The sequence below is a fragment of the Dermochelys coriacea genome, chromosome 6, assembly GCF_009764565.3.
Source record: "Dermochelys coriacea isolate rDerCor1 chromosome 6, rDerCor1.pri.v4, whole genome shotgun sequence".
In the NCBI taxonomy this organism is placed as follows: Eukaryota; Metazoa; Chordata; order Testudines; family Dermochelyidae; genus Dermochelys; species Dermochelys coriacea.
The window spans coordinates 58,217,047-58,242,855 of NC_050073.1; the positions used below are offsets into that span (position 1 = coordinate 58,217,047).

The window sequence follows — 25,809 nt, forward strand, 5'->3', positions numbered from 1 at the left end:
GGGGGCAGGAAATATCTCTGTCCCACTCAGCTCCAGGACTTTGGTTACATACAGGCAGCTCCTCCCCCTTGCCAGCCAGGTCATTTGCATTTTCCCTGACTGCTTCAGTCTCTGCCAATTGGTTCCCTGGATTCAAATTCAAATCCTTGGCTGTTACAGGGGCAGGGCCTGGATCCCCTGGATGGGTCCTTCTGCCTCTCAGCTCAGCCATTGCCAGTTCATGCTGCCACTGTCTCTCCTGCTGTTCTGCTTCACGCCTTCCCTGTCTCTCATGGTCCTCTGACTCCTTCAATCTCAGCTCCAATTCCATCCATCTCAGATCCACCGAGGGGAAACACGGTGGAGACCCCCCGCTGGTTGGGGAAACGGGTCTCCAGGACACCCGGCTCCTCCCAGCCTCTCTCGCAGCCCTAGCTGGGTCAGGAACCAGTGCAGGCCTTGGGGCTGCCTTGCTGCTCCCAGCCTTTCTCGCGCCCACAGCTGGGTCAGGAACCGGCTCCTTAGAGCAATCCTCCTCTTCCAACTAAGCAATTAGCTGTGCCTTAGCTTTCCAATGTGCAGCCCTCTCTCTCTCTGCACAGCTCTACAATGTCCTTCTTAAGGGAATGGTTATAGGCCATCTTCACGCTGTTCCCAAGTGGTCACGGGCTCATAGGCTTGTGCTCTCCCAGCTCCCCAGGGTCCCTGAGAGGAACCGCTTCTGGATACACCTTAAGTACCCTCCAACATTGATATGAGCTGTGTTTACATTTAATTCTTTGTAAGGCCAAATTACTGATGCATGCTTTGGCCCAGCCAAAAACTTAGCCCATACTTTGCAAAACACTTTAGTGATTCCAGGGTTTGGTCTATGTGTTAACTTAACATAGCCATTAATGTTCATTAGAGAGCACTTACTCTGGCATTCAGCCATAAAGATGTTTTACCTCAGTTTCCCTTTATGAACAGCAATTCAAGCTTGAAATGGTTTTTCTGTTGTGTACAGTTTCAAGATTAGATACAGGCACTAACTCTGAAATATCAGTATCACCAGGCCTTTTAACATAGTATGTGTTGTCATGTAATGAAACAGTATAACCATGAAGGCTTTTACAACACAATGAATTCTTATGTATCACCCCCAACACATTCAAGTGTTTTTAAAAAAAAAAAAACATGCATATTGTACATTTTTACAGTTCTTGGTATCAGCAACAAGTTAGTTACAGTCATTAGCAATAACATCAGTTTTATCATAAGTGTACATTTACAGTAATTTTTGTCATGCAAGCCTTTGGTTTAGACAAATCATTCTTTAGGTCATCTTGTTCAATATCCCTTTTGAATCTTTGTAGCTTTTTCTTGACCTCGGGGTCTTCCTTAACATAGGCTTTCAGTTAACCACTTCCTTGGTGTTTTGGTATTTTACTATGGCTTTTATTTGCAAGGTTTAATCCTTCCCTTCCTCCCTGTCCAGTAGGGTCAAAAATCTGAACTCTTTTGTGTAACAGAATCCATTGGTGGCTGGGCATGTCCTCTTTGCTAATGGCTATGGACAAGTCTTTCTCCCCCCAGTCAGTCAGGTAATTTGCATCAATACAGACATTAGCTTGTTTACTAGTTTTCAAATCCTCAAGCTTTACCAATTCCAAGGTTGGACTCTGTCTTAAAGAGATACCATCCATTTTCACTAGCATGTTAGACTCCAGGTTCCTTTGTCCTTCCATTACCAACCTCTGCTTCCACATGGAATCAGAAGTCCACTAAGAGACTACAAGTCATATCCAAAATATCTAGAGATGAGAGTTTGCCTGTTCTCCCCTGCATCCTTGTAACCCAATAACCCGATCTTTCCTCACTACCTGAGTCACAGACAATTTACTTAAAGAATCAACATGGAGACATTCATATTCCAACAACATTGTCTCCCGAACAAGCTTGTAGGGCTGTTTAAATTCCCTAACAATTTTTATTTCATTTAAAACCTTTTCAAAGCTATCCACACTAGGTCTTTCTAAAGCAAAGTCAGTGGATCTATACACCTCGGAAAGACTCTGGCAGTTAGGAACTGGAACAAGTCTCCCAAACAAACTGTTGCTTTCTCTATACCCTGAGTTAACTCAATCAAATCACTTCCACACCCATCAGTTGCAGCAAACTGCTTGCAAAAATTACCCTTCAGATTTTTCTCTTCAGGAATCTTTCTAAGCAACAACCCATTTTTCACAGAAATTCTGTCCTTACCCTTTTCACATAGAGCTGGCACTAAAGGAACATTTTCCTGAGCAACAACAGACTCTTTCTGGGTTTCACTTAAATCCAGAATCACCTCCGTCCCATCAGGAGGATTTTCACAAAACCCCCTTTCAGGTAAACTGCTAGACTTCATAGTCACAAGATTAAAATATTCTCTTCCTTGTTACAAGTTTCCACACTGTCATTGGCAGGGCTGGCTCCAGGCACCAGCTTTCCAAGCAGGTGCTTGGGGCGGCATTCAGAATGGGGTGGCAGTCCGTGTCCCACAGCAGCAATTTGGCAGCAGCTCCACCGCATTTCCTGCCTCTGCGGCTTTTGGGCGGCAGCTCCGCCGCTCTTCCAGGCACAGGGGCAATTCGGCAGCAACTGCTTGGAGCGGCAAAATTGGTAGAGCCGCCTCTGGTCAGTGGGTAACATAGTCAAATCACCTTCATGCTTTTCTTGTGCCCTGGCTATGATATCACCCTGATCAGACAAAGTTGCCATATCTTTACCCAGCAACACACTAGCAACAGGCAAAATAGAAGCACCCTAATCGCTTGGTCTCCGGGAGCTATTTATGACATTAACTGGATGCAACCTAGTGCAATGTTATCATCCCTAGCAGACACAAATTTAGGACCACTTCCTTCCTGGGCTTTAGTTGTATCCAGAATCAACTCTGGGTCCACTGATAAATTTTCAATCATCATAGGCTGACAGGCTTTTTCTGTCTGCTCTACGAACAGAAAAGAGCAGGAGAAACATTCCCCTTTAACAGACAAACAGCTTGGGATATCCTTTCTTTTGTCCCAGCACACATGGCTATTCACAGACAACTGCTTGGAGACTGGGGTAGCAAGTCATTACCCCAACAGACACAGGAACATTTCCTTCACTGTCACAATTCTCCACACTGGTAACTGGTAATGTATAGGGATACTCATGTTGCATAACCTTGCCAACAATCCATCAATTACCAAGACTGTAGCCCTTCCTTCCTCAGTTGGGGCATTACTCTGAGCACTGACCCTGGCCAGTTCCAATGAAACATTGCTCTATGGGGCCACAATAAATGCCTTCTTGATTTCACTTAAATTCAGAACCATCTCTGACACATCAGGAAGATTTTTTCACCTACGGGCTGCCAGACTCTATAGCTGAAGGGCTGGAGGCCATCTCCTCCCCTTCGCAGCTCTTTTCACTGACATCAGGCAAGCTAAAGGCATCAGCACCATACTTCCCTTGAGACCTTGTTATGACATTAACTGTATTAAACTCAGTCATAATGTCATCCCCTATCAGAGCATCTGCTGGAAGTTTATCTCGAATGCCTACCATCAGTTCACCATTAAAATCTGCCCCACTCCAGATGGATCTTAGTTAAAGGAACAGTTACAGGAAACCTGGCTAAAGCCAGAACAGTTATCTTCTTGCCTGCCAGTTCGTCCTCCTCTCGGACATAACACTTAACCAAAGTAATGTCTGATACTGTGTCATGCCAACCTCGACAATCCACACCATTCACCTTTGAATTTCTAATAAATTTGTCACTACGCCTCCAAGACTCAGTTCTGACATAATTCACGAGACCCTGTCCATCCCCTACATTCTCCTTTGGAGCTAGGGAGATAACATTAACATTTACAGGGTTAGCATCTGCACTCATAGATATGGTTTTGGCACTCACAGGGGTATAAGGTGGTGGGGTGGTTTCGAATTCTGGACAATTTGGCTTTATGTGCCCAGGCATTCCACATTGGTAACAGGTAACCGGCCTTCCTTTAGCGTAAGAGGTTTTGAACTCTAGGCTCCCATGAGCTTTTTTATCCACGCTGGGGTTAGATTTACTCCTAGACCCTTCCTTTCTTTTAAACTGGGGTGAATAGTGATTACTCTTTCCCAGGGGCTTACTTCTTTCATGACAATTTCAGTGCAATTTCAGCAGCTTGCAAAACACAATTGGGCTTTCCATCGCATATAGCATCCCAGATCTCATCTAGCACCAAATTTAACATTTGTTCAAGTGTAATTCATTGCATTAACTATTCAAAATTACCCAAAGCTTTCTCAGCAGTAATTCACTTACTGACAAAATCTAACAGTTTATGAGCACATTCCACATAAGAAAAAACATTAGACATTTTAAAATTTCTAAATTTCAACCTGTAAGTTTCAGAGGTAACCTTAAAATGTTTTAATACAGTATATTTATATTTTACATAATTCAAGGCTTCATCCATACCCATTTCATTGAACACTTCCCTGGCTTTCCCAGTTAATCTGGTCAGCAGGACAGGCATACGCTGAGCCTCTGGGATATGGTGAATTTCACATAGATGTTCAAAGATAGACAGAAATTCCTCTATGTCCTCATTATCTTTGTAAATGGGGCAAGTTCTTACCCAATTTTTGTTGTCCAGAGGGGATGGAGTTGCAGGTTGTGTTAGCTTTTTCTGCTCTTCTAACACCTGGAGCTGAAGTCTGGCAGATTCCTGTTGCATCTGGTGAGCCTTCTCAGCAGCTAGCCATTCTATATGCTTTAAATGGACCTTTTTCCATTTTATTAATCCTTTCTTTAGCCTCTTTTTCCATTTAGCTATCTTTTGCTTCTCCAGTAAACAAAGATCCATACGCTTCTGTTCAAATTCAAGTTGTTGTTTGTTTCTTATTGCAAGCATTCTCACTGGGTCTGCTTCCTGATCATTTGCCATTAGCAGATTTTTCAGTTCTTGATCTGGATTTTTTTCCTTAAAAGACAACCCTTTCTGTAAGCACAAATCTTCAAGGCTTTTTCTACAAAGTGCTTCATATGATTGTTGCACACTCATTGTAACTGATTTTTAACCCTTAAACTCTCTAATATCAAAATTAATTTTTTTGACAAGCATGAGGTTCTGATCCAAAAACCCAATTAACCTGTGATAATGTGTATCTTGCCGACTACACTACTGTGACTGGGGTCCTAGTGGGGAGCCAGCTCTGGTCACTCAATTAGGGTGAACTGCAAAGAATGGGGCAGCCAAACCCCAAAAAGCAGATGGATATTCCAATACTTAGATTCACCAAACCAGCATAAAACAACTTCTTTATTAACCTTACTGGCTACTCAGAAGTCCAAACAACACAGTTCCATTAAAGTGATCCAGCCTCAGGCCTCCATCCAGGTACCCAAGTCAAATAAGATGAATATTTCTGTAACTCTTATTCCATCATATAAAATAAAAGGTTCTACCAATCCCAAAGGATCAGATGCATTACCTCCCAGGTTAATGAATGTTTCAGATCTTACCCAAATACATGCTACAGCCAGTTCTTATTAACTAAACTAAAATGTATTAAAAAACAAAAGAGAGAGAGTATGGTTAAAAGATCAATATACATACAGATATGAGTTCAATTCATTGAGGTGCAGATTCATAACAAAGATGGTGTGAGCTTTGTAATTGCAAAGAGTTCTTTTAGAAATAGTTCATAGGTTAAAGTCCAATGTCCAAATCTCATATTCAGGGCATACCAGCACAACTGGGACCTCAATCTTGCGACTCAACCTTCCCCTGATGAAGCCTTAGCAGATCTGAGACGACAGAATCAGGACCCGAGGATCTTTTATACAATTTCATGTCTTTTGACGAGTTGGAATTCCTCAGGGAACAAAAGGTAATTAGGATGACTTTGAAGGAGATCCATCACTGGTACTTAGCTAGACAAATTAACATAAGGCCATTTTCTTGTTCCTCCACCATTCACAGTACATTCCAAAGAGAGATGAATACTGAGATATACCGTGTTTACAATTCATTTACATGATAGGATGTTCTTTTGACCTCTGAATTATCAGAATATAGCATAGACAGGGACTGTTGATTACATTGTCCACCCTCCCCACGTCTTCTGTGGGTTAATTATTTTGCAGGATGTTTAACCCTTTCTAGCCTGATTTGCTGTGGTGTCACTGAGACACAAGAACTGTGGATAGCAGTAAGGCTAGAGAGATCAACTTTGGAGCAGAATCTGCACATTGAGGTGACAGGGAAATTTTGTTTCTCATAGATTTTTACACAATAATAGAATGCTAAACCCAGCCCTGAATCTGGATAGCTACACTGTTCCTAAGAAGCACTAACCCATCAACCTGCACTTAGTTTTTTTAATGCTTTGAAATGGCTGCTGTTGATAAGGTTTTACCAACTTTTGTCCTATTATCTAGATGTTTTTCATCACATTCTTTTGAATTAATATTTTGGTAGTTTGTTTCCATCTTAGGTATCTCACCTCATAACCACTTGCTTTAGAGCTAAATGTATAATGGTGTACTACAGTGGAGGGTGAAGGCCTAGTTTTCAAGCTTTTAAGTATGTAGGCTCCCAGAAACCCTAGGTTTGCATGCTGGCAATGTGCACTCAGCCATTCATCTTTCTGAGGTAGACAAACAGATCATGCAGTCACTACAGTAATGGTCCTTTGGACAAATCCTAAAAAGGGGGAAAATGTCATCTGGTTTTGGTGGACACTAAAGATCCCTTGTTCCTCTTTGGTGACTTTGGCTAAAATTTGGTCTTCCCCTGACTTGTGCAGTGAAGTGTGTGCTCTGTGGCTGTTGATGATTTCTGAAATCAAGTGGGCTAAACTGAAATGTAAAGTTGTTCTCTGGGTCAGGTTACAGCAGCAGCCAAAAATCCTACGGTATCTGTATCCTACCATTTTGTAATGGTGAGTAATGTCTACCTACTGCTTACCCTGAGGAGCCTCCAATGCCCCTTTCATCTCAGAGACAGTTGCATTTCAGTAATGTTTTATGTAAATTCCAGTATATAAAGTGCTTTGGGATCCTTTGGGGTGAGAGTTGGTAATAAAAATGTAAAGCATCCCTGTCCTGTTATTAAAACCCAATACTGACTTATGGAAACTAAAATGCTCTTTACAAATGAACTTGGGGAAAACTTCTTTCTCAGTCTCTATTTCAGTGTCATCTTGTTCCCACAAAAGAAATAAGATGTTCTGCAGAGTTATTTTCCTTCTAGGGTAGGGTAGCTAGAAGAAGGACAGACTTTAGTGTAACACTTGGAGACTCAGCCATTCATCTTTCTGAGGTAGACAAACAGATCATGCAGTCACTACAGTAATGGTCCTTTGGACAAATCCTAAAAAGGGGGAAAATGTCATCTGGTTTTGGTGGACACTAAAGATCCCTTGTTCCTCTTTGGTGACTTTGGCTAAAATTTGGTCTTCCCCTGACTTGTGCAGTGAAGTGTGTGCTCTGTGGCTGTTGATGATTTCTGAAATCAAGTGGGCTAAACTGAAATGTAAAGTTGTTCTCTGGGTCAGGTTACAGCAGCAGCCAAAAATCCTACGGTATCTGTATCCTACCATTTTGTAATGGTGAGTAATGTCTACCTACTGCTTACCCTGAGGAGCCTCCAATGCCCCTTTCATCTCAGAGACAGTTGCATTTCAGTAATGTTTTATGTAAATTCCAGTATATAAAGTGCTTTGGGATCCTTTGGGGTGAGAGTTGGTAATAAAAATGTAAAGCATCCCTGTCCTGTTATTAAAACCCAATACTGACTTATGGAAACTAAAATGCTCTTTACAAATGAACTTGGGGAAAACTTCTTTCTCAGTCTCTATTTCAGTGTCATCTTGTTCCCACAAAAGAAATAAGATGTTCTGCAGAGTTATTTTCCTTCTAGGGTAGGGTAGCTAGAAGAAGGACAGACTTTAGTGTAACACTTGGAGACCTGATAGCTTTTGCTAGTGCTCCCTAGACTTGTATGGTTCGAGACTGCTGGTAGAACTTCCCCGGTGGAGGGTCCTCTGCTCCAGAACTCACTCTCCCCGTTGACCTGCAGGTTATGGCGTAAGGCTCATATCTCATGCTTTTGCCTGAGTGATGTTAGTATTGAATTCATTCCGTGGAATAGTCTTTGTAGACAGCCTATTATTAGTCCTGATGGTTCAATACAGTGTGTTGTGTATGAATTGTATGTGTACCCCTGAGACTGTTTTGTGTTGATTGCATTTTATAAACTACTTCACATATTTCATCAACTAATCATATTTCAGAGAGAAATATTATATACAGCCATCTGTTGTCCACCATGGGAAGATTTTGGTTCACCATAATTAATAAAATTCTTCTGGGCTGCAGGTACTTTCTCACAGAAAATGTGGCCCCTGGGTGTCTGCTCACTCCCCTGTGTGCAGAAGAGAAAGGAACCAGCTCACTGTTTAGATCTTCAACAATAATCAGTTCTTGAGTAATTTTGAGATCACTGTCTGAGTAAGAGACACCCATGCAGGCTTCTACCTGTTTTCCCTAGCATGAAGTTGTTAACCACCAGTTTGCGAGCTGTGTGCGGTAACAAGTTGAACAATGCTGGAATTCAGGCCTCAAGCCTTAATGCCCTACAGAGGAATATTAGACTCCAACTGCTGTTTATCTAAAGGGTGCATGTCTGGACTTGTGTTAACTAACAATAATGAGATAACACATATTCTGTGCACTTACACCCACTGCTTTTCTTTATTCAGTGTCCTTATGAGCCTGTTTTTATGAGTGGCTTATAAATTATCTGTAAATGTTAATTCTGCACTAAAACTTAATGGTGGTGGGCCAGCTTAGGAAGGAATTGTATGCCATCTTGAAGTTTAGAAAGGTGATTACAACTATATTGTGTAAGACACTTAGAAACCTGAAAACACATCTCTCTTGCCTCGTTATCTACTTTGGTATTTTCCATTTGCAGCCATCAGTTTTCTCCCCATTACATGCCTTTAAATGTATGTGTTAGTCCAATATTTATTGCATTTGATATCTCTTGATCAAAAATCAAACTTCACAATCAGCTGAGTTCAAGGGAGTTAGGTGCCCAACTTCCATTGAATTTCCACATAAGTTTCCTTTAGGCTTCTTTCAAAATTCCTGCCTATATATTTTAACACTTATAGTAATTGATTTTTCTATCTTTGAAGAACAAAAATTACATGGTGGGGGGTGGGGGGAAAATCCATTACTTCCCATCTACTCTCCCCAGTGGTCAGTGCAGGATTGTTCCCTGAGTAAAGTTCCTGCTGCTTTGTCAGGTTCAAATACCTTTGAAGTGTCTTTACCTTCTTTGCCAGATAGAGTAAAACAATGTTGTAAAGATAAAAGAATTACCTGCTTGTTCCTTTTCCTTCGGGTGTGTGTAAGCATGCTCTGTACAAATGTACAGCAGTTAGTGATTAAGACTTCCCATCTTGTGACTCACACTTGGATTATTGTCTGGGACAGCAGCAGGAAAGCTAAGGCATTGCTGCTCCTTTGTTGTTTTTTTATATTGTCAATGTACAAAGACTGATTTTAATTTCCTCAGTCATCTAGACAAAGGCAAGTTTTTCCTCATAGGAAAGGATAGTACTTAAAAAAAACAGCTGTCCTCTCTGATTCAAATTCTATTAGCTGATATTGGTTTGTTTGTTCAAGGCCTAAATAAGTGGATGTATTATGGCCAAAAAAAATTAAAATTAGTGCCTAAAGTTAGTTTACTTCTATATTCAGGCACCAAAATATAGGACCTAAATTTCAGATGTGATGAGCACCTTGAAGCTTCAGTAGATGTCATGCTTTTTGGGCAGAGGTTGGGGGGCTATTCACACCATCTCTAACTATCAGGTCATTAATTTAGTTGTCTAAAATTCGATTTAGAAGCCTAACTTTAGGCAGCCACTTTGGATAATTTTGGCCCACATCTTTAGAGGGCACTTTAAGCCCAAAATATGGGCTTTGTGTTTAAAAAAACCACAACTCTTCTAAAGCCCAACATAAATTATTTCAAGACCTTTACAATAATTCATGGGCAAGAATATCTTGTCCTTTAAGGTGTCCAGCAGTTCAGTATCTCTACAATTATTTGCAGCATTGATTCCAGGATATGAGAGAGACAAGGTGCGTCAGGAAATATCTTTATTAAAGTCAATCCAGTAAAAGATATTACCTCCCTCACTTTGTCTCTCTGATATCCCTGTACCTATTTGTGAAGAGAAACTTCATAGCTCATACTGAACTCTCTGAAATCTTGATGGACTGAATATTAGAGCCTTTACTCCTCTCCTCCTCCACTTTCCACCTACAGAATGCCTGTCTCTTCCCTTGCATAATGACAGGTTTCCGAGTAGCAGCCGATTTGTTAGTCTCTAAGGTGCCACAAGTACTCCTTTTCTTTTTGTCTCTTCCCTGATTCATATAATTTTGCAGCTGCTTGTCCTGAGTCACCAGATGGGTGTTTTTCTACCATACTGAGTTCTATGGAATCAGCACTGCAATCCTGTTGAACTTTCACTGCTCTGCATTTCCCTGAGGGCAGGTGTTGCGTCAGCTCAATGTTTAACTACTGTCTCACAAGCAGGATAAGGGAAGGGAAAGGCAGGGCAGGAAAGAGACATCACAGAGGAGGAAGGTCCTGGAGAAATCAATCCTCTTTAAAAATCTTGTGCGGAGGAACAGTTGGCAATTGCTTCAACGCTTTGCAGCACACTCTCAACCTTCTTTACTTGGCAGCCAGGATGCAGGATGTGAGTGGAATATTGAAGGAGGGATTCCTCGTTAAAAGGGTAAGAGCTCCAGACAGGAATTGGCTTTCTTTTGAAACTGACATATTTATGCTGACTTAACTCTTATAACTGACTGTTGCATCTGAAGTGAGGGTCTGCTGGAGCCAGGCCTAGTACAAGTGTTTGAAAGTAGTTATGGGTTCTACTGCTATTCCCTATTCTTCAAAGAGAATTTCTCTCAAATATGTAAAAAGAACAGGAGTACTTGTGGCACCTTAGAGACTAACAAATTTATAATAACACGGCTGCTACTCTGAAACCTCTCAAATATGTAAAATCTTTCGAATTGCTGGATGCATTTTAAGTGCAACCACAGAATGTCTGTCTAAGGTGCATGTATTTATAGAGTTAACCTCCCTGGCTGTGGTTCCCTGCACCAATGTTTTCATAGAGGGTGAAAGAGCCATTGGTTATCAAAAAAACAACATTATACACTCATCAGAACATTCCTCAGCAAATTGCAGGTAGAGGAACCTAGCAGAAGGCTGGTGGTAGAAGCGGGATAGAGGTGAGGAGTGAAGCTTTCAGTCTCTGCTCTTGGAAGAGGCTTAGAGCCCCTTCTCTCTGGGGCTAACTAGATCGGCATATTGCGTTCCATTGCCCATGCAAGGGGAATTCAGAAAGAAAGAGAAAGTATCAACTTTATGGAAGATCAGAACATGAGCATGAATACAGGCCCATTAGGAAACAGGACACACTCTCGCAGCTGCACGTAAGATGCTTTCAGCTAAAACCATGGTGAAAGCAACTGAAAGAAGATCTGTGTTGCAGGTCTTCCCTCCCCCTTGCAGGGCTGGATCACAACCAGTAGTGGAGAGGGGAACTTATTTCTGGGCAGCAGCAGCAGAAGCTTGTTGTTACTATGGGTCTGTCTTACTTGTTGTTAATCGTCTTTATTTTAATACAGAAAGGGCAATGCTGACCAGGGGCTTGTGAGGTTTAAGCCACCTTGGGAAATGCTTCTGTGCACTACACAGCAGCATCACTGGTGCTAATGTACCAAGCAGGGCTCCCAAGGCAGCTCAGGTAGTAAGAGCTCCCCACTGTCTGCCAGCCAGCCATTCTCAGCCAGGGAAGAGCCATTGACTGCTACTGATGACTGCTGCTTCTCACTGAGAACACCTAGGAGCAGGGCTTTTGCTGCTTTTTTCCTTCCCTTTCTGTTGGAAAATTTTAAATTAAATATTTAATTTAGGGTGGGTTTGGCCTGAACTGGAATATTTTGGATTGTAAAATGGCCCTGTAGGGGACTGCAGAAGACTTTGTTACGGCCTAGCTAGGGAACTTCGGCTTTCTCGTGCTAACAGGTTATTGTAGGACATAGAAACCCAGCCGTCGGCCGGTTACAACTGCTTCGCATGGCCCTTTGCCGGGTAGCGGAAAACCCCTTTTGGAAAGTACCTAATTCTATATTCATGAGCTGTTTTTGTGTAGTGCTTATTAATGCTGGCTGCCTGCCCCTCCGTCAGACTCGGTCCCAGGCAGAGCTCCAGTGTGCTGGGTTCCCCACCTCCGTGACTGCAACGCTTGAAGTCCCCATTGCGGGTGTGTCACTAACCTTCAGTAAAGCCATTAACTCGCAGCGGTGTGTAAGCCTCGTTTTTTCAGAGTACTCCTGTCAGGCCTGTGGTGCTTCGAACACCTTGGCCCAGAACAGGCCCCAAAACCTTTTGTTTTGAGTCATTTCAACATAAAAATTAATTTCCTGAGTATGGTGCATTGCCTGATAGGAGTTGTACTTCAGGCCCCCATTCTCTCCTATGAGCTGGGGTCCCTGGCCAGTCTACCTCTCTCCTCAGGCACTGAAGTCTTCCCTCTGAGCAGTATGGTGTTTCATGGGAGTGATGTGACTGCTGGTGCATGATGGGGTTTGTCCAGCCAGGAAGCCTTGCCCAGAGGGGAGAATGGGGGTCTCAGGTGAACTGAACAACAACTCCCAATGTGCCATGATAGGGAAATACAGTTGAACGCTGAACTGGTCAGTTCAAGAAACTGAAGCTAAACACTTTGATTTTGGGACTGTTGAAAAGTTTTTTTTTCAATTGAAAAGGCTGAAGTGAAATGTTTTGTTTCCTAATCACATTTTTTTTGAACTTTTCATTCCGCAAAAAAACTTGATATTTCTCCTTTTTGTCCTATGTGGGACAAAAACATTGAAATAGCAGAATTTCCCCTTGAATGGAAATTCCAATTCTCACTCAGCTCTACCCAGGAGGCATAAATGCACCAGAGCAGCTGTGAGGTTGCTCTGGTCGCAGTGCTTAATTTGTGCCAGGGCTTGCCAGGGCTGAGCCACAGCACCCCTAGGCTTGGCAGTTCATAGCCCTGGCATCTCTGGGCTTGCTACATCAGTTATGAATGTAAAAAAATTACTTGAGCCCCAGTACCTTATTGCTTGAGCCCCAGCACCTCTTTCATTGTAAATTAAGCACTGCCTGGATGGGTGCAGCAGTGATTTTGGTCTTAGCAGGAGAGTGAGTGGATGGAGAACCTCTTGGTCCAACTGTAGCAGTGGAAGTGAGGGGGGCAGGAAGATCTAAAGGCACCAGCTGGAGAGGTGGCGGGAAGGGGTGAAAAGGAGGAAGGAATACAGAGTAGGAGAGAGAGGAAGGGAGAGAAGAGATTGAGGGACTGAGTGAGAGAAATGGAGTGGAAAAAAGAGGTAGAGGTTCATTAAGGTGAAGAGAGGAAAACCAGAGTGAAGGACTACAAATAAACACAAGGCAAGGACATGTAAAAGATGGGGAAAAATAAGTGAAGGAGAGAGACTGACTCACTAAAGGGGGAAAGAATAAAACAGACAATGTGAACTGGAAGAAAAGTAGCTGAGGGAATTCACAGGCACTGGAAAAAGACAGAGAAAAGGAAAGAAAAAATGGAGTGAAGGAAGAGAAGGAACAAAACCAAAGGCTGATCCAGCCAGTTAGCTTTTGCTTAGCAAGGGCAAGATGTCTTCAGACTTAGTCAGGTTTGAGAGAACCACATTACACCAGTTTTCATAGAAATCGTTAATGTTCCCTCCCAATCCCAAACACATTAATGACCCACGATTTCTGCAGTGACTGGACCTTGCACATTCCCCAGTCTCTGCCTTACCCACCTTTTTTAACATGATGAAGCCTCCACTACCTTGGTGCCTCACTGACTGACTGTAAAGCTCCATCTCCTGTGAAATATGTAAAGTCAGCTCGACTGCACCATAAAGCCAGAACTGTCACCAGAAGACAGGACCAGGCATGTCTGTGCCACTCCCCTGGGCAAGCTCTCCTTTAAAACCAGCCTTAGAGCTCCAGTTAATCACACTACAGGATCACAGAGGTTTTCGCTTGTATCCCAGCACTATAGCACAAGAGGCATTTGGCGGTTTAGCAGCCTTCACTTGGTTGGGATGAAAGGAACGCACAGGAAACAGCAGCATAGTGAAGCCATTTAGTCACAGGAGATGGGCAGCAAGTCTGATATGACTAAGCACCAATTCGCATTAGGGAAATGTAAGAAAAAACCCAGCTGCTTAGCCAAGAGTTTTCTAGGCTGCCTGGAACCATGGAACCTACCAATGTGCAAAACTGATAGAGAATTAAACTGAAATTTACTCATCAAACAGCAGCCATGCTACTGCTGCCAGCAGGCTGGATCCTTGGAGGTGATGAGCACTCTGAACTCCCACTGACTCCAACTCAGAGTTACAATACAGTAAATCCTGCCCAAAACCAGCTCCCTGTTCCCAGTGTTGCAGGCTGGTCATTCCTCTGAGTCACTCATCTGCTTCGAGCTTTTGCCAGAAAAATTCTTGCCATCAGAGATGAGGCCCCTGTTTGGGAAAGAATAAAAATTGCATCTCCTTTGTCCAATGATTTTATAAAGACAGAGGAGATATATTGACAGAGGAAACTTGTCATGTTGAAGCTCAACTTGTGAGTTTCCGGTGGTGGTAAATTGATAAATTTGCAGTTTCTTTCCTCTTGGTGGGAGAAAGAGCTGCACACAAGGCAAACAATGAATCTGACAAAAAGGGATAGGGGGAGCCCTCTTGATTTGAGATCACTTTGGGATTTATACTTTCTTAGTCCATGGGGAAACTACCCCAGCTGCCACTAGCAGTCCTTTCCAGACTTGTCTTTTAATCAAAACAATCTAACTCATAAGAAATATGACCTTGCACGTTCTCAAAAGATATCAGCAAGAGTCAGTTTAGAAAGCAAAGTTCCAGCATGCATCAAGGTCTCCTTAGCATGACTTTGGTTTAATAATTCTGGGCATTTAACAAAATTCCAGGGTAATGGTCCATATGAAGGAAGTCCATTGCAGTCTCTCTCCAGATTTGTTGGTTGTATTATCACAACCATTACATAACATTACATATACATAACAACCATTCCAATGAGACTCCTAAAAATATGTCTGTATATAAGGATAATAAGAGCGTTACCATTTCACCTACCCAAAAGAAAAGTAGATGGAAAGAGAAATACTCCTCCAAGCTTGTCTTTAAAGTAACCAAGGAAATTTCTTTTGGTATAGGGACATATTGTCCATAACTGGAAAGCAAGATGGTTTGTTCTGCTGCAGGACAAGCTGCTGTATTATAAACTTGACGGAGGCAGGAAGGATTCTTCTCCTAAGGGCAGGATCATTTTGGATGGTTGCACTATCACTTGCCCGTGCCTGGACTATGAGAACAGACCGGTATGTCTTGAAACATTATCACCATTCTTTTCTTTGCAATGACTTTTTTATTCTCTGATTTCTCCCCTTCATTCCCTTGACTTCCTCAATTTCTTCCTCTATTGCCCCTGCATGCCTCTCTAGAACTGTGCGCAGTTGATGCTGAGCAGCCTTTCAGCAGAGAAGGCCAGGTCAAGGTGTTACTCCTGGATTTCCTTATCCTGTCTCTGAGGATTTCCACTCTGGTTTTTTTTCTCTGAACACTCCAGCTCAGAGATGCAATCATATACTAAAAAAAAAAAAAAGGCTGTGGAGGGGAGAATTGGATATAGATGAAAATTCATCTGCTCTGCAGTCAAACCGAGAAGGACATGAACAGCATAGTAAATGGTGAGGGTGAGAAAGAGGAAGGAATATGTTTTCCTCATCTTCCCCAATGGTGCACCTATGCTCTAGTTGTATTCTTTGCCTTCCCTGAACTGTGCATCTGGGCTAGCAGCCAGATCAGGGTTCCTCTTCCTTTTATTTATTTTCTAATGAGAAATTGCTGCTGTTGAAAGTTTCTGGAGTGTGAAGTCCTCTCTATGTCTAGCCACAGGTGAGCAGCAGCAATGCAACCTTCCCCTGAATGGTACAAATCCATGTAACTATATATTGCTGAGTCTGTATTTCAGTAAATCTGGGTTGTTAGAATGAGTATAGCAATGTCTTTCAGCTGTTACCAATGTAGGTCAGATTTGAACCATTAACGTAGATGTGAAAGCTCCATTTCCAAGTTGTAGATCCCTGTGTTAACCGGATAATCTCTGGCCAATCCGCTTTCTTGAGTATATGGCTCTGGGCATACAGCTATTACTTGGAGCTAATTGATCTCCAGACTTGAGCTGTGATTGATGTCCTTCTGGCAATGAACTGATCAGGATTCCCTGCAGTGGTTGACGGGGCTTCTGTTGCATGAGACAGGGCATCAGGGGAGCATTCCATGCGTGGTAGATAAATGCTCTTATTGCTTTTGTACTTTTCTGTCCATAGCTGGTCATTAAGCTGAAAACAAAAACCAACACAGAATATTTCCTTGAATCTTGTTCCAGAGAAGAGCGGGACTCTTGGGCTTTGGACATTACTGGAGCCATTCATGCTGGCCACCCAGTGCAGGTTCAACAGCTTCACAGAATGAAAAATTCCTTCAAACTGCCCTCAAACATCAGCCTCAAGTAAGTGTAAACATTTCCCACCCAGTCCTAGGATACTTTGAAATGAAAGATATTCAGTGACACATCTAGTCTATTGCTCTGCATCATGGGACCTCAGGTGGGATGATTAGTCCATTTCCCCGACACACTGTTTAGAAGGAAATTTCAGTAGGTGTCTGTTGCCCTGCATTGTGGCACAACTCATTTACTTATCCTTAAAACAGCTCTGATCAATTGTGGCTTTAGGTCATATAACATTCCCTGCTTGTCTGTCTGTCCATCCATATAACACTGCTCTCTTTTGCTCTTTTACAGCCACATAGTGGACAAAATGCATGATAACAGTAATGGAATTAAACTGACTCACAACATGGAACAAGGCAACACATATAAAGAAAGCTTTACAGGTACATAAGCTCTGGATAACCAGCCTCCCAATGCCTGATACTTTGCTGCAGAGAAAAGGGAGCCACTGTGGAGTTTTTATACAAGAACAGATTATTTTTATACAAGAAGAGATTATGGCAAACAGAATGTACTGGCCTATCTATGCCCTGCCTCAAAAAGTTCCTCAATTATAAATTTATCCCCCTCTCTTTAGAAATATAGAAGCAAATGTAGAATCCAGCGCCTTTGGTGAATCCTGCCTATGCTTGACATTAATATGTCATTGCCATTATGATAAAGCCGGGATGAGCCAGCTGGCAAGGATTGTCTGTCTGTGTGTCTCTGTGATGAGCAAGCGTGTTGTGTCTCTCTGTCTGAGAGCTGCCTTTCTCTTTGTAGGTTCCGCACTGGTGGACTGGCTGATCTCCAGTAATTTTGTTGCCTCTCGATTTGAGGCTGTGACATTGGCCTCCATGCTGATAGAAGAAAACTTCACCAAGCCTGTTGGAGCCCGGAGCACTGAAGCCATGCGCAATGGTGATCTAGCTGAGCAATTCCTAGATGACTCCACAGCACTGTACATGTTTGTAAGTAATGTGGCTTCTAGCAGTAGGATCTCCCCATCCCTCCTGACTCAGATTTGCTTTTTGCTGGTAAAGAGGTTGTGGAGGTGAGGGGGACACACTACATGTACCAAATGGCAAAATATATAAAAGGTGAAAAAAATATGAAGGACAAATTAAAAATGAGAAGCTTTGGGCTTTTTAATACTTTCCAAGGCTTTTACTTCCCTCAGAGGTGAATGACTAAATTTGGTTATGGAGGCACCTACAGATAGGAGAATTACACATCTAATTGGTTACAGCTGTAGTCCCTAGAGCTAGCTCTTTTTGCATTAGTGGTGGCCAGGCTGCTAAAAATCAGGGCTATTGTGAGTGTGTGTGTTGTTTTGTGGTTATTCATTTGTCCATTGCACTCTGACAACTGAGGAGATATGCAATAGGCATATGGAATTGGATATATACCTTTGGAGAAAAAATGTGTTTAATGACAGGTTTGTGAAAGACTATGAGGTCAGTACAAAGCTATTCTGTATATTGTTTAATTAGCATTCATCAGATTAACCAAAACTTTTCCAGTTACCATTTTTTTCCATTTGCAGGCTGAAAGCTACAAGAGGAAACTCAGCTCCAGGGAAGAACTGCACCTCCACATCCTTGAATTAAGTGGAACAATTGTAAAACAAGGATATTTAGTAAAACAGGTAAACATGACACTTGAGCATCTTCGCTCATTAAGAATTGAGAAAAACAACTTTAGTTGTTCTCTGGGCTGCATAGAGGATAAAGCTGAATGCCAAGAGCAAGGCTGGATAATTACATTCACTTTCAGGGAGGCAGTATTCTTCCTCATTACCTGTCCTAACCTGTCAGGTGACCAGCAGAATTAGCTTTCATGTTAGCAATATTGCAGAGAAAACAGCAAGGTTGGAAATGAGAATGAGAGTCTATTTGTTGATATAAATAAGTGAGTGGTAGAACTCACTGCTGAGGGATGTTACTGAGGATTATAAAATAATTTCCGGAAGAGCACAGAGGTCCTGCCCAAAATCCAAATTCTATCCTGAGTAACTACATTCACTTTCAAAGGGATGCACTATTCTTCCTCATTACCTACCCTAACCTGTCATGTAGTGCTGTTAAGGAGCTGTTGTGTCCCCTTACTGAGATACTTTACTCAGCATTGAAATGCATCTAACTCATGTATGTGTAGAATCTACTCGTGCAAGCAGTTATTCATGTTCATATAGTGATTAATTATGTGTAAATGAATAACTGTTTGCAGGTTCATGTCCTTAGTTTGTAAAACATAGTTTATGATACTTGCTAGGAACAAGCTTGCTGTTAATCCTCAGGTTTGATGGCATAAACTGATCACTCATTGGGTTGGGTGCGGGGAATCCCACTACATGTGTTGCTGTTAGATGTCTTTCTGGAGTTCTTTGTGAAGCGTTGGCCAGTGTGGGTGATGGGAAACTAGATGCACCTTCCTTTCTCCAGGGTTGAAGTGTTTTTATTGACACTGTAAAAGAGGGGTAAAGCAATCCAAAAGGGCCTGGGATCCCGTGAATTCTCAGAGCACTCAGAGTGAATAGATTTGTTTGAGGGCTCCAAGATAAGGGAGAGGAGTCAAGTAATTTCACCTAGATTCTTCCCTTCTTTTCCTTTAAAATTATTCTGTAGTAGTGTCGACCCTGACAGAAAAAGAAATCTGTGCATATCCCTATAGGTGTAAAATTGCTAAATACAGGTAGATGTGTGCCGTGTGTACTGCCCCGGGGAAGGAAGTTCATTCTCTGGTTCAACAGAGAGGCAAGATTTCAGGGAAGACCTCTATCCTAAGTCTGTTACCACCATTGTCTTTGACTGTTCTTGAAAGCCACAGTTTAGGCTCTTCATGGGAAGTATCATAGTTACACGGGGAGGTGTCTCCAATACAGGGCAACCACACTGACAATGAGAGGGTTAATTGTTCATCCCTCTCACTTCTCAGGGACACAAGAGGAAAAACTGGAAGGTGAGGCGCTTTGTTCTGAGGGCTGACCCTGCTTTCCTGCACTACTACGACCCAACAAAGGTGAGTGAGCAATGAGCTGCTGACCTCAGACACTAGATCTATGTACATGTCTCTTACAAACTATAATAACAGGTTTCAGAGCAGCAGCCGTGTTAGTCTGTATTCTCAAAAAGAAAAGGAGTACTTGTGGCACCTTAGAGACTAACAAATTTATTTGAGCATAAGCTTTCGTGAGCTACAGCTCACTTCATCGGATGCATTTGGTGGAAAATACAGTGGGGAGATTTCTATACACACACAGAGAACATGAAACAATGGGTTTTATCATACACACTGTAAGGAGAGTGATCACTTAAGATGAGCCATCACCAGCAGCAGGGGGGGGAAAGGAGGAAAACCTTTCATGGTGACAAGCAAGGTAGGCCATTTCCAGCAGGCTGAGGTTGATGGTGGGATGGAAATTGTTGAAATCATGGTGGAATTCCTCAAGGGCTTCTTTTCCATGGGTCCAGATGATGAAAATGTCATCAATGTAGCGCAAGTAGAGTAGGGGCATTAGGGGACGAGAGCTGAGGAAGCGTTGTTCTAAGTCAGCCATAAAAACCATCATAAAAACCACCATCAACCTCAGCCTGGACCAGTCCACACAAGAGATCCACTTCCTGGACACTACAGTGCTAATACGCGATGGTCACATAAACACCACCCTATATCGGAAACCTACTGACCGCTATTCCTACCTACATGCCTCTAGCTTTCATCCAGATCATACCACACGATCCATTGTCTACAGCCAAGCTCTGCGATATAACCGCATTTGCTCCAACCCCTCAGACAGAGACAAACACCTATAAGATCACTATCATGCATTCTTACAACTACAATATCCACCTGCTGAAGTGAAGAAACAGATTGACAGAGCCAGAAGAGTACCCAGAAGTCACCTACTACAGGACAGGCCCAACAAAGAAAATAACAGAACGCCACTAGTCATCACCTTCAGCCCCCAACTAAAATCTCTCCAATGCATCATCAAGGATCTACAACCTATCCTGAAGGACGACCCATCACTCTCACAGATCTTGGGAGACAGGCCAGTCCTTGCTTACAGACAGCCCGCCAACCTGAAGCAAATACTCACCAGAAACCACACAACAGAACCACCAACCCAGGAACCTATCCTTGCAACAAAGCCCGTTGCCAACTGTGTCCACATATCTATTCAGGGGACACCATCATAGGGCCTAATCACATCAGCCACACTATCGGAGGCTCATTGACCTGCGCATCTACCAATGTGATATATATGCCAGCATGTGCCAGCAATGCCCCTCTGCCATGTACATTGGCCAAACTGGACAGTCTCTACATAAAAGAATAAATGGACACAAATCAGACGTCAAGAATTATAACATTCAAAAACCAGTCGGAGAACACTTCAATCTCTCCGGTCACTCGATTACAGACCTGAGGGTGGCTATCCTTCAACAAAAAAACTTCAAAAACAGACTCCAACGAGAGACTGCTGAATTGGAATTAATTTGCAAACTGGATACAATGAACTTAGGCTTGAATAGAGACTGGGAATGGATGAGTCATTACACAAAGTAAAACTATTTCCCCATGTTATTTCTCCCCCCCACCCCACCCCCCACTGTTCCTCAGATGTTCTTGTTAACTGCTGGAAATGGCCTACCTTGCTTGTCACCATGAAAGGTTTTCCTCCTTCTCCCCCCCCCCCCCCCCCGCTGCTGGTGATGGCTCATCTTAAGTGATCACTCTCCTTACAGTGTGTATGATAAAACCCATTGTTTCATGTTCTGTGTGTGTGTGTATATAAATCTCCCCACTGTATTTTCCACCAAATGCATCCGCTGAAGTGAGCTGTAGCTCACGAAAGCTTATGCTCAAATAAATTTGCTAGTCTCTAAGGTGCCACAAGTACTCCTTTTCTTTTTACAAACTGTAATAGTAATACAGTCAACTACACAGGAAATTGGGCTCTAGGACTGCCCTCTCCACTTCTTCTCCAGGGCCATGTGCCCCCTGAATTCCTCCACTCATTCCCCTTGGGAACCTCAGGGATTTCCTGGGGCCACATCCCTTGTGTGGTTTTCTGGTTTTTTTTACTCCCACATTCTCTCTCATGCCTTAGCTCTTTTGGGATTCCTCTGTCTGCCCCTAGAGCCATCTCCCCTCTGGGATTCCTCTCTCTCACACACCTCACTCTGGGGCTATGCCTCTTCTGGGATTCTTTTTGCTCTGGGGCTGTGTCCTCTCTGGGCTGACTCTTTCCCATCCTGAGGCTGCATCACCTCTGTGATTTTTCTGCTCTCTTGTCCTCCTTATTGTAACCTTGAGGGGCCTGATCACAGAGTGCTAACGGGAATTTCTGCTACTCAGTTCTAAATGTGTATAATGAATAGCAGAGCTTATGTATGTGGATACACAATGCTGCCTCTGAGTTACGATGCAGTGAAGCCCAGTACAATACAAAATGGCATGTGACTAGAAATGTTTTAGTGACATTTAAAGAGACCAGACAATGAACTTTATTTTACTGAAATCTTCCCCACAAGTGCTGTAAACCCAAACTGCACAGCCCTGGGATAACACAAGAGAGCCTAGAAGCAAAACTGATCAAGTCTCACTGTCCTGGCTGAGTGAAGAGTATAAAGTGAACAAATAGCATCAACAGGGGAAAGTTTGATGGATTTTTAAAAGTTGTCAGATGTTGTTATAAAACAGAGAATAGGTTTTAAATATGAATGTTATCCTAGTGCTGTCCCTTTAAATAACTAACCTCCCACAATTTACTATGGAAAACAGCTTTGGCTGAGAAAGTGATGCAATTGAATCAATGTGCTGGGAGGGCTTTCCCGAGACATAGACGCACTTGTTTTAGATCCAAAATGTTCAGTGTGATCTCGTGTCTTCACCACTATCCAGTATGTCTGCCTCAGGGAAGGGTTCTAATTCTTACCTCTTCCCACTGGGCCCCATTTTCCTTTCTTACTGCAGGAAGAAAACAGACCAGTTGGTGGGTTTTCTCTCCGTGGCTGCCTTGTCTCAGCTCTGGAGGATAATGGAGTCCCAACTGGTAAGCATGAACCTTTAGGCTGCCTGCTGAGGGCTGGTCTACTCCCAAATTTGCCCTGAAATAATTGAATCAGTTTAATTCACGCCTTTGTTATTGTGGTGCAAATCTGTGGGTAGACCAGTCCTGAGTCTCCTATGAGAAAAGGGGTAGGGGACTGAAGATGGCATACCTGTCCCAATACCATTGAGCTGGGTCAGGGGGACTGTTTAGATCTACTTTTGGATACACCAAGAGTTGCCTCTTTCCCCTTTTGCTTTTTGTTCGGGCTTGTCAGTCAGGTCTCCACATGAATCATGGGAAGGGAATAGGGCATTGGCTGATACTCTGGAAAATTAATAGTAAAGGGGACAATTCCTTTTTGCTGGGTTAAGGTTAAGCTCTTTATTCAGAGGCGTCCCTCGTCCCGCATCCCCTCTTTTTCATGCTCCCTACTGATACCATCTTTTTCCTCTGTACCTGCCATGGTCCAAATGTAGTGGACACTAAATATAACAGTGGAAGAGGCTGTAATTGAAGGGTGAATTTGTTTAGCTTAAACAACATTGTCTGGAATCTCAACTTTGTGATTCAATGTTCCTGCTGTCAAAATAATTTATAGTATGAAAGCAAATGAGCACAAGATTAGTATGGGACAGCAAATGTGGGTCTCAAATGGGGAGACCCTTTCTGGTGAGACACACTTGAGTGGTTCCTTCCCTCCCTCCTTTCCTCATCCTGAATAATAAGTAAGACTAAGTTTTAGTCAGGGGTATTTTTAGTAAAAGTCATGGACAGGTCATGGGCAATAAACAAAAATTCATGACCTGTGACCTGTCCAAGACCTTTACTATAAATACCCCTGACTAAATCTTAGCTGTCCCCCTGGGGCCAGCCGCTGCTGTGGGAGGCTCCCTGAAACCAACCGCACCAGCCACTGCTCGGGCAGTCTCCGGGGCCAGCTGCTTGGGCAGCCCTGGGATCAACCACACTGGCTGCTGCAGAAGTCACAGAGGTTGCAGAAGGTCACAGAATCCATGACTTCAGCAACCTCAATGACAGACATGCGGCCTTAATAATAAGTGACGCAATGAGACAGCGCCTTTAAAAGAAAACTGTGAGCGTGGGAATGGGGAATATAACCCCATGTAAAGGAAGCTTGATGATGGCCAGGAGCAGACAGGAGATTAAATCTAATTTATTGTAGGGTTTTCTAAGGAACCCACCACCATAGTATCTAAAACCAATAATAATAATATTTACTATTTAGATAGTGCTTTTTATCTTCACAGTGTGTAACATTGCCTGGTTATTCTACAAAACACCCCTGTGAGGTAGATTTGTATTATTATTCCCAAGAGAAACTGAAGCACAGAAGAATTAAAGGACTTGTCCAGAATCACACAGCAAGATCTACTACTAACTTTAGTTATGCTAAACTCAAATTCCACCCTCATTGAGACATACATCTGCCACAAACCAGTTCTCTACATGCTCCACTAACCTGTTGCACTCTTCCTCTGCAGGGGTGAAGGGGAATGTGCAAGGCAACCTCTTCAAAATCATTACTAAAAGTGACATTCATTACTACATCCAGGCCAGTTCCAAGGCAGAGCGAGCACAGTGGATTGAGGCCATCAAGCGGCTGACATGAGCAAAATGGACTCTGCACCCAAATCAGGGATCAGGGTGAACAACTGACATTCATGAGCAAGCTTGCTGCTGTCTTTGCTGGGAGTATTGACTCTGGGATGGCTGATCATGAGATAGAAGAGCAAATCTGTACATCTACCTCTGGCAGATCCATATCATGCTTCACTCTTTAGCAGAAAAGCCTTACTGGTCCCCCTTTGCTATGAGACTCGTACATTCCAGTAGCCCATGTCTACTGCAGTCACAGTGACTGAACCAAGGACCGTGGGTTGGGCCAGCAGAAGCACGGGTTTCTGAGGCCACCTCCCTTGACATAACACCACAGAGTCTTTTGCTTAGTTGCACTCTGATTGCCTCAGGGAATACCACACTGAGACAAAACAGCGGTCTGTTCATCTACCTACTCCAGGATCCAGCCTCCTGCTATGCTGGAAAAACCCATGGTGCTGTAGGAACATAGGATTTGTCATACCTGATGATACCCATGGCACATCTACTCCAGTATCTGATCTCTGACAGTGGCCAATGCTATATATCAGAAGAAGAGAACCCCACAATCCACTTGGGCAGGTGTGTAACAATACATGGTAAGGGGGAGCTTTTCTCTGTGCACCCAGCTGGAGATCAGTTTGAGTTGCATCAAAGGACTGATAACTAATAATTTAATCCTAGTTACTGTTGTTTCTACTTCAAACCAATAAATTTTTCACTTTTCTAGTAAACTTGACCCCAATCATATTAAATCTAGTAATGGGGGTACTTGAAACAGCTTTACCCTTTTCACATGATCTTTCCCAGAGGTCAGATTGAGAGGTGAGGAAATAATGGTACTTCACCCAAGGAACAAATAAAAATTTTACCCAAATTTCACCCACAATCCCAAACATCTCCCTCTATGCCAAAATAGCATTGTTATGGAATAATTTTCTCAACATAATTCACAAAAGCCTTCACATGGAAAGATTCAGTTAAAGTAAAAAAGCTGGCTTGTTGATTTATAGGGAGGTTTTCAAAGGCATGAATAGAAAATAGGCTCCTGAGTCCTAATGACAAGTGCCCAACAGCCATTTTGTGCCCTCTGAACATTTCTCCCTCAGGGCAGACCAGCACCTCATTTTCCCTACTGGGACCTCACCCAGGTGCTGAGAACCCCAAATTTAGGAGCATGCTTAATACTGAAAGTGTATTTTCAAAGAACATAGACTGCTCACATTATTTTAGAAAATTCTCCTTGTTTTCTGAACACCCGTAGCTGGCAGCCATATTTTCTGCAGTGCCCAAAAGAAGCCCTTTGAAAATACTGTAGTACATGCCTTCCGCTAACTCTCAGAGGAAGTGTGATGGCAGAGCCAGAAATGGACCCATGTCTCTTAAGTTTCATTGCAGTACTTTACCCACAGGCCCATCCCTCCTTGAGTTGAAGTTTTCTGTCCACCAAGCTATATACTG

At 42.8% G+C, this 25,809-nt stretch overlaps 2 protein-coding genes across 2 annotated transcripts; one reads left to right on the forward strand and one right to left on the reverse strand.

Moving 5' to 3' along the window:
• Positions 1-1,041: 1,041 nt before the first annotated feature.
• Positions 1,042-5,146, reverse strand: LOC122460798. Its single transcript, XM_043517398.1, has 2 exons — positions 4,620-5,146; positions 1,042-4,586 (listed from the first exon to the last, which is right to left on the reverse strand). The coding sequence occupies exons 1-2, from the start codon at positions 5,043-5,045 to the stop codon at positions 4,296-4,298; spliced, it is 717 nt and encodes a 238-aa protein (XP_043373333.1). The 5' UTR covers positions 5,046-5,146; the 3' UTR covers positions 1,042-4,295.
• A 5,207-nt stretch (positions 5,147-10,353) lies between these two features.
• Positions 10,354-25,081, forward strand: PLEK2 (pleckstrin 2). The gene is made up of 9 exons (XM_038407041.2): positions 10,354-10,809; positions 15,331-15,495; positions 16,507-16,688; positions 16,983-17,074; positions 17,454-17,641; positions 18,217-18,318; positions 19,608-19,691; positions 22,653-22,731; positions 24,234-25,081. The coding sequence occupies exons 1-9, from the start codon at positions 10,579-10,581 to the stop codon at positions 24,359-24,361; spliced, it is 1,251 nt and encodes a 416-aa protein (XP_038262969.1). The 5' UTR covers positions 10,354-10,578; the 3' UTR covers positions 24,362-25,081.
• The last annotated feature ends 728 nt before the right edge of the window (positions 25,082-25,809 follow it).

Bases quoted from the DNA above. Each gene is read 5' to 3' on its own strand.
- LOC122460798 (XM_043517398.1), bottom strand. From the start codon at position 5,045: ATGAGTGTGCAACAATCATATGAAGCACTTTGTAGAAAAAGCCTTGAA. The intron at 4,587-4,619 runs GTAAGAACTTGC...AAAGATAATGAG, and splicing joins CTCTGGACAACAAAAATTGG to GACATAGAGGAATTTCTGTC.
- PLEK2 (XM_038407041.2), top strand. From the start codon at position 10,579: ATGTTTAACTACTGTCTCACAAGCAGGATAAGGGAAGGGAAAGGCAGG. The intron at 16,689-16,982 runs GTAAGTGTAAAC...GCTCTTTTACAG, and splicing joins CCCTCAAACATCAGCCTCAA to CCACATAGTGGACAAAATGC. The intron at 18,319-19,607 runs GTAAACATGACA...CTCACTTCTCAG, and splicing joins AAGGATATTTAGTAAAACAG to GGACACAAGAGGAAAAACTG.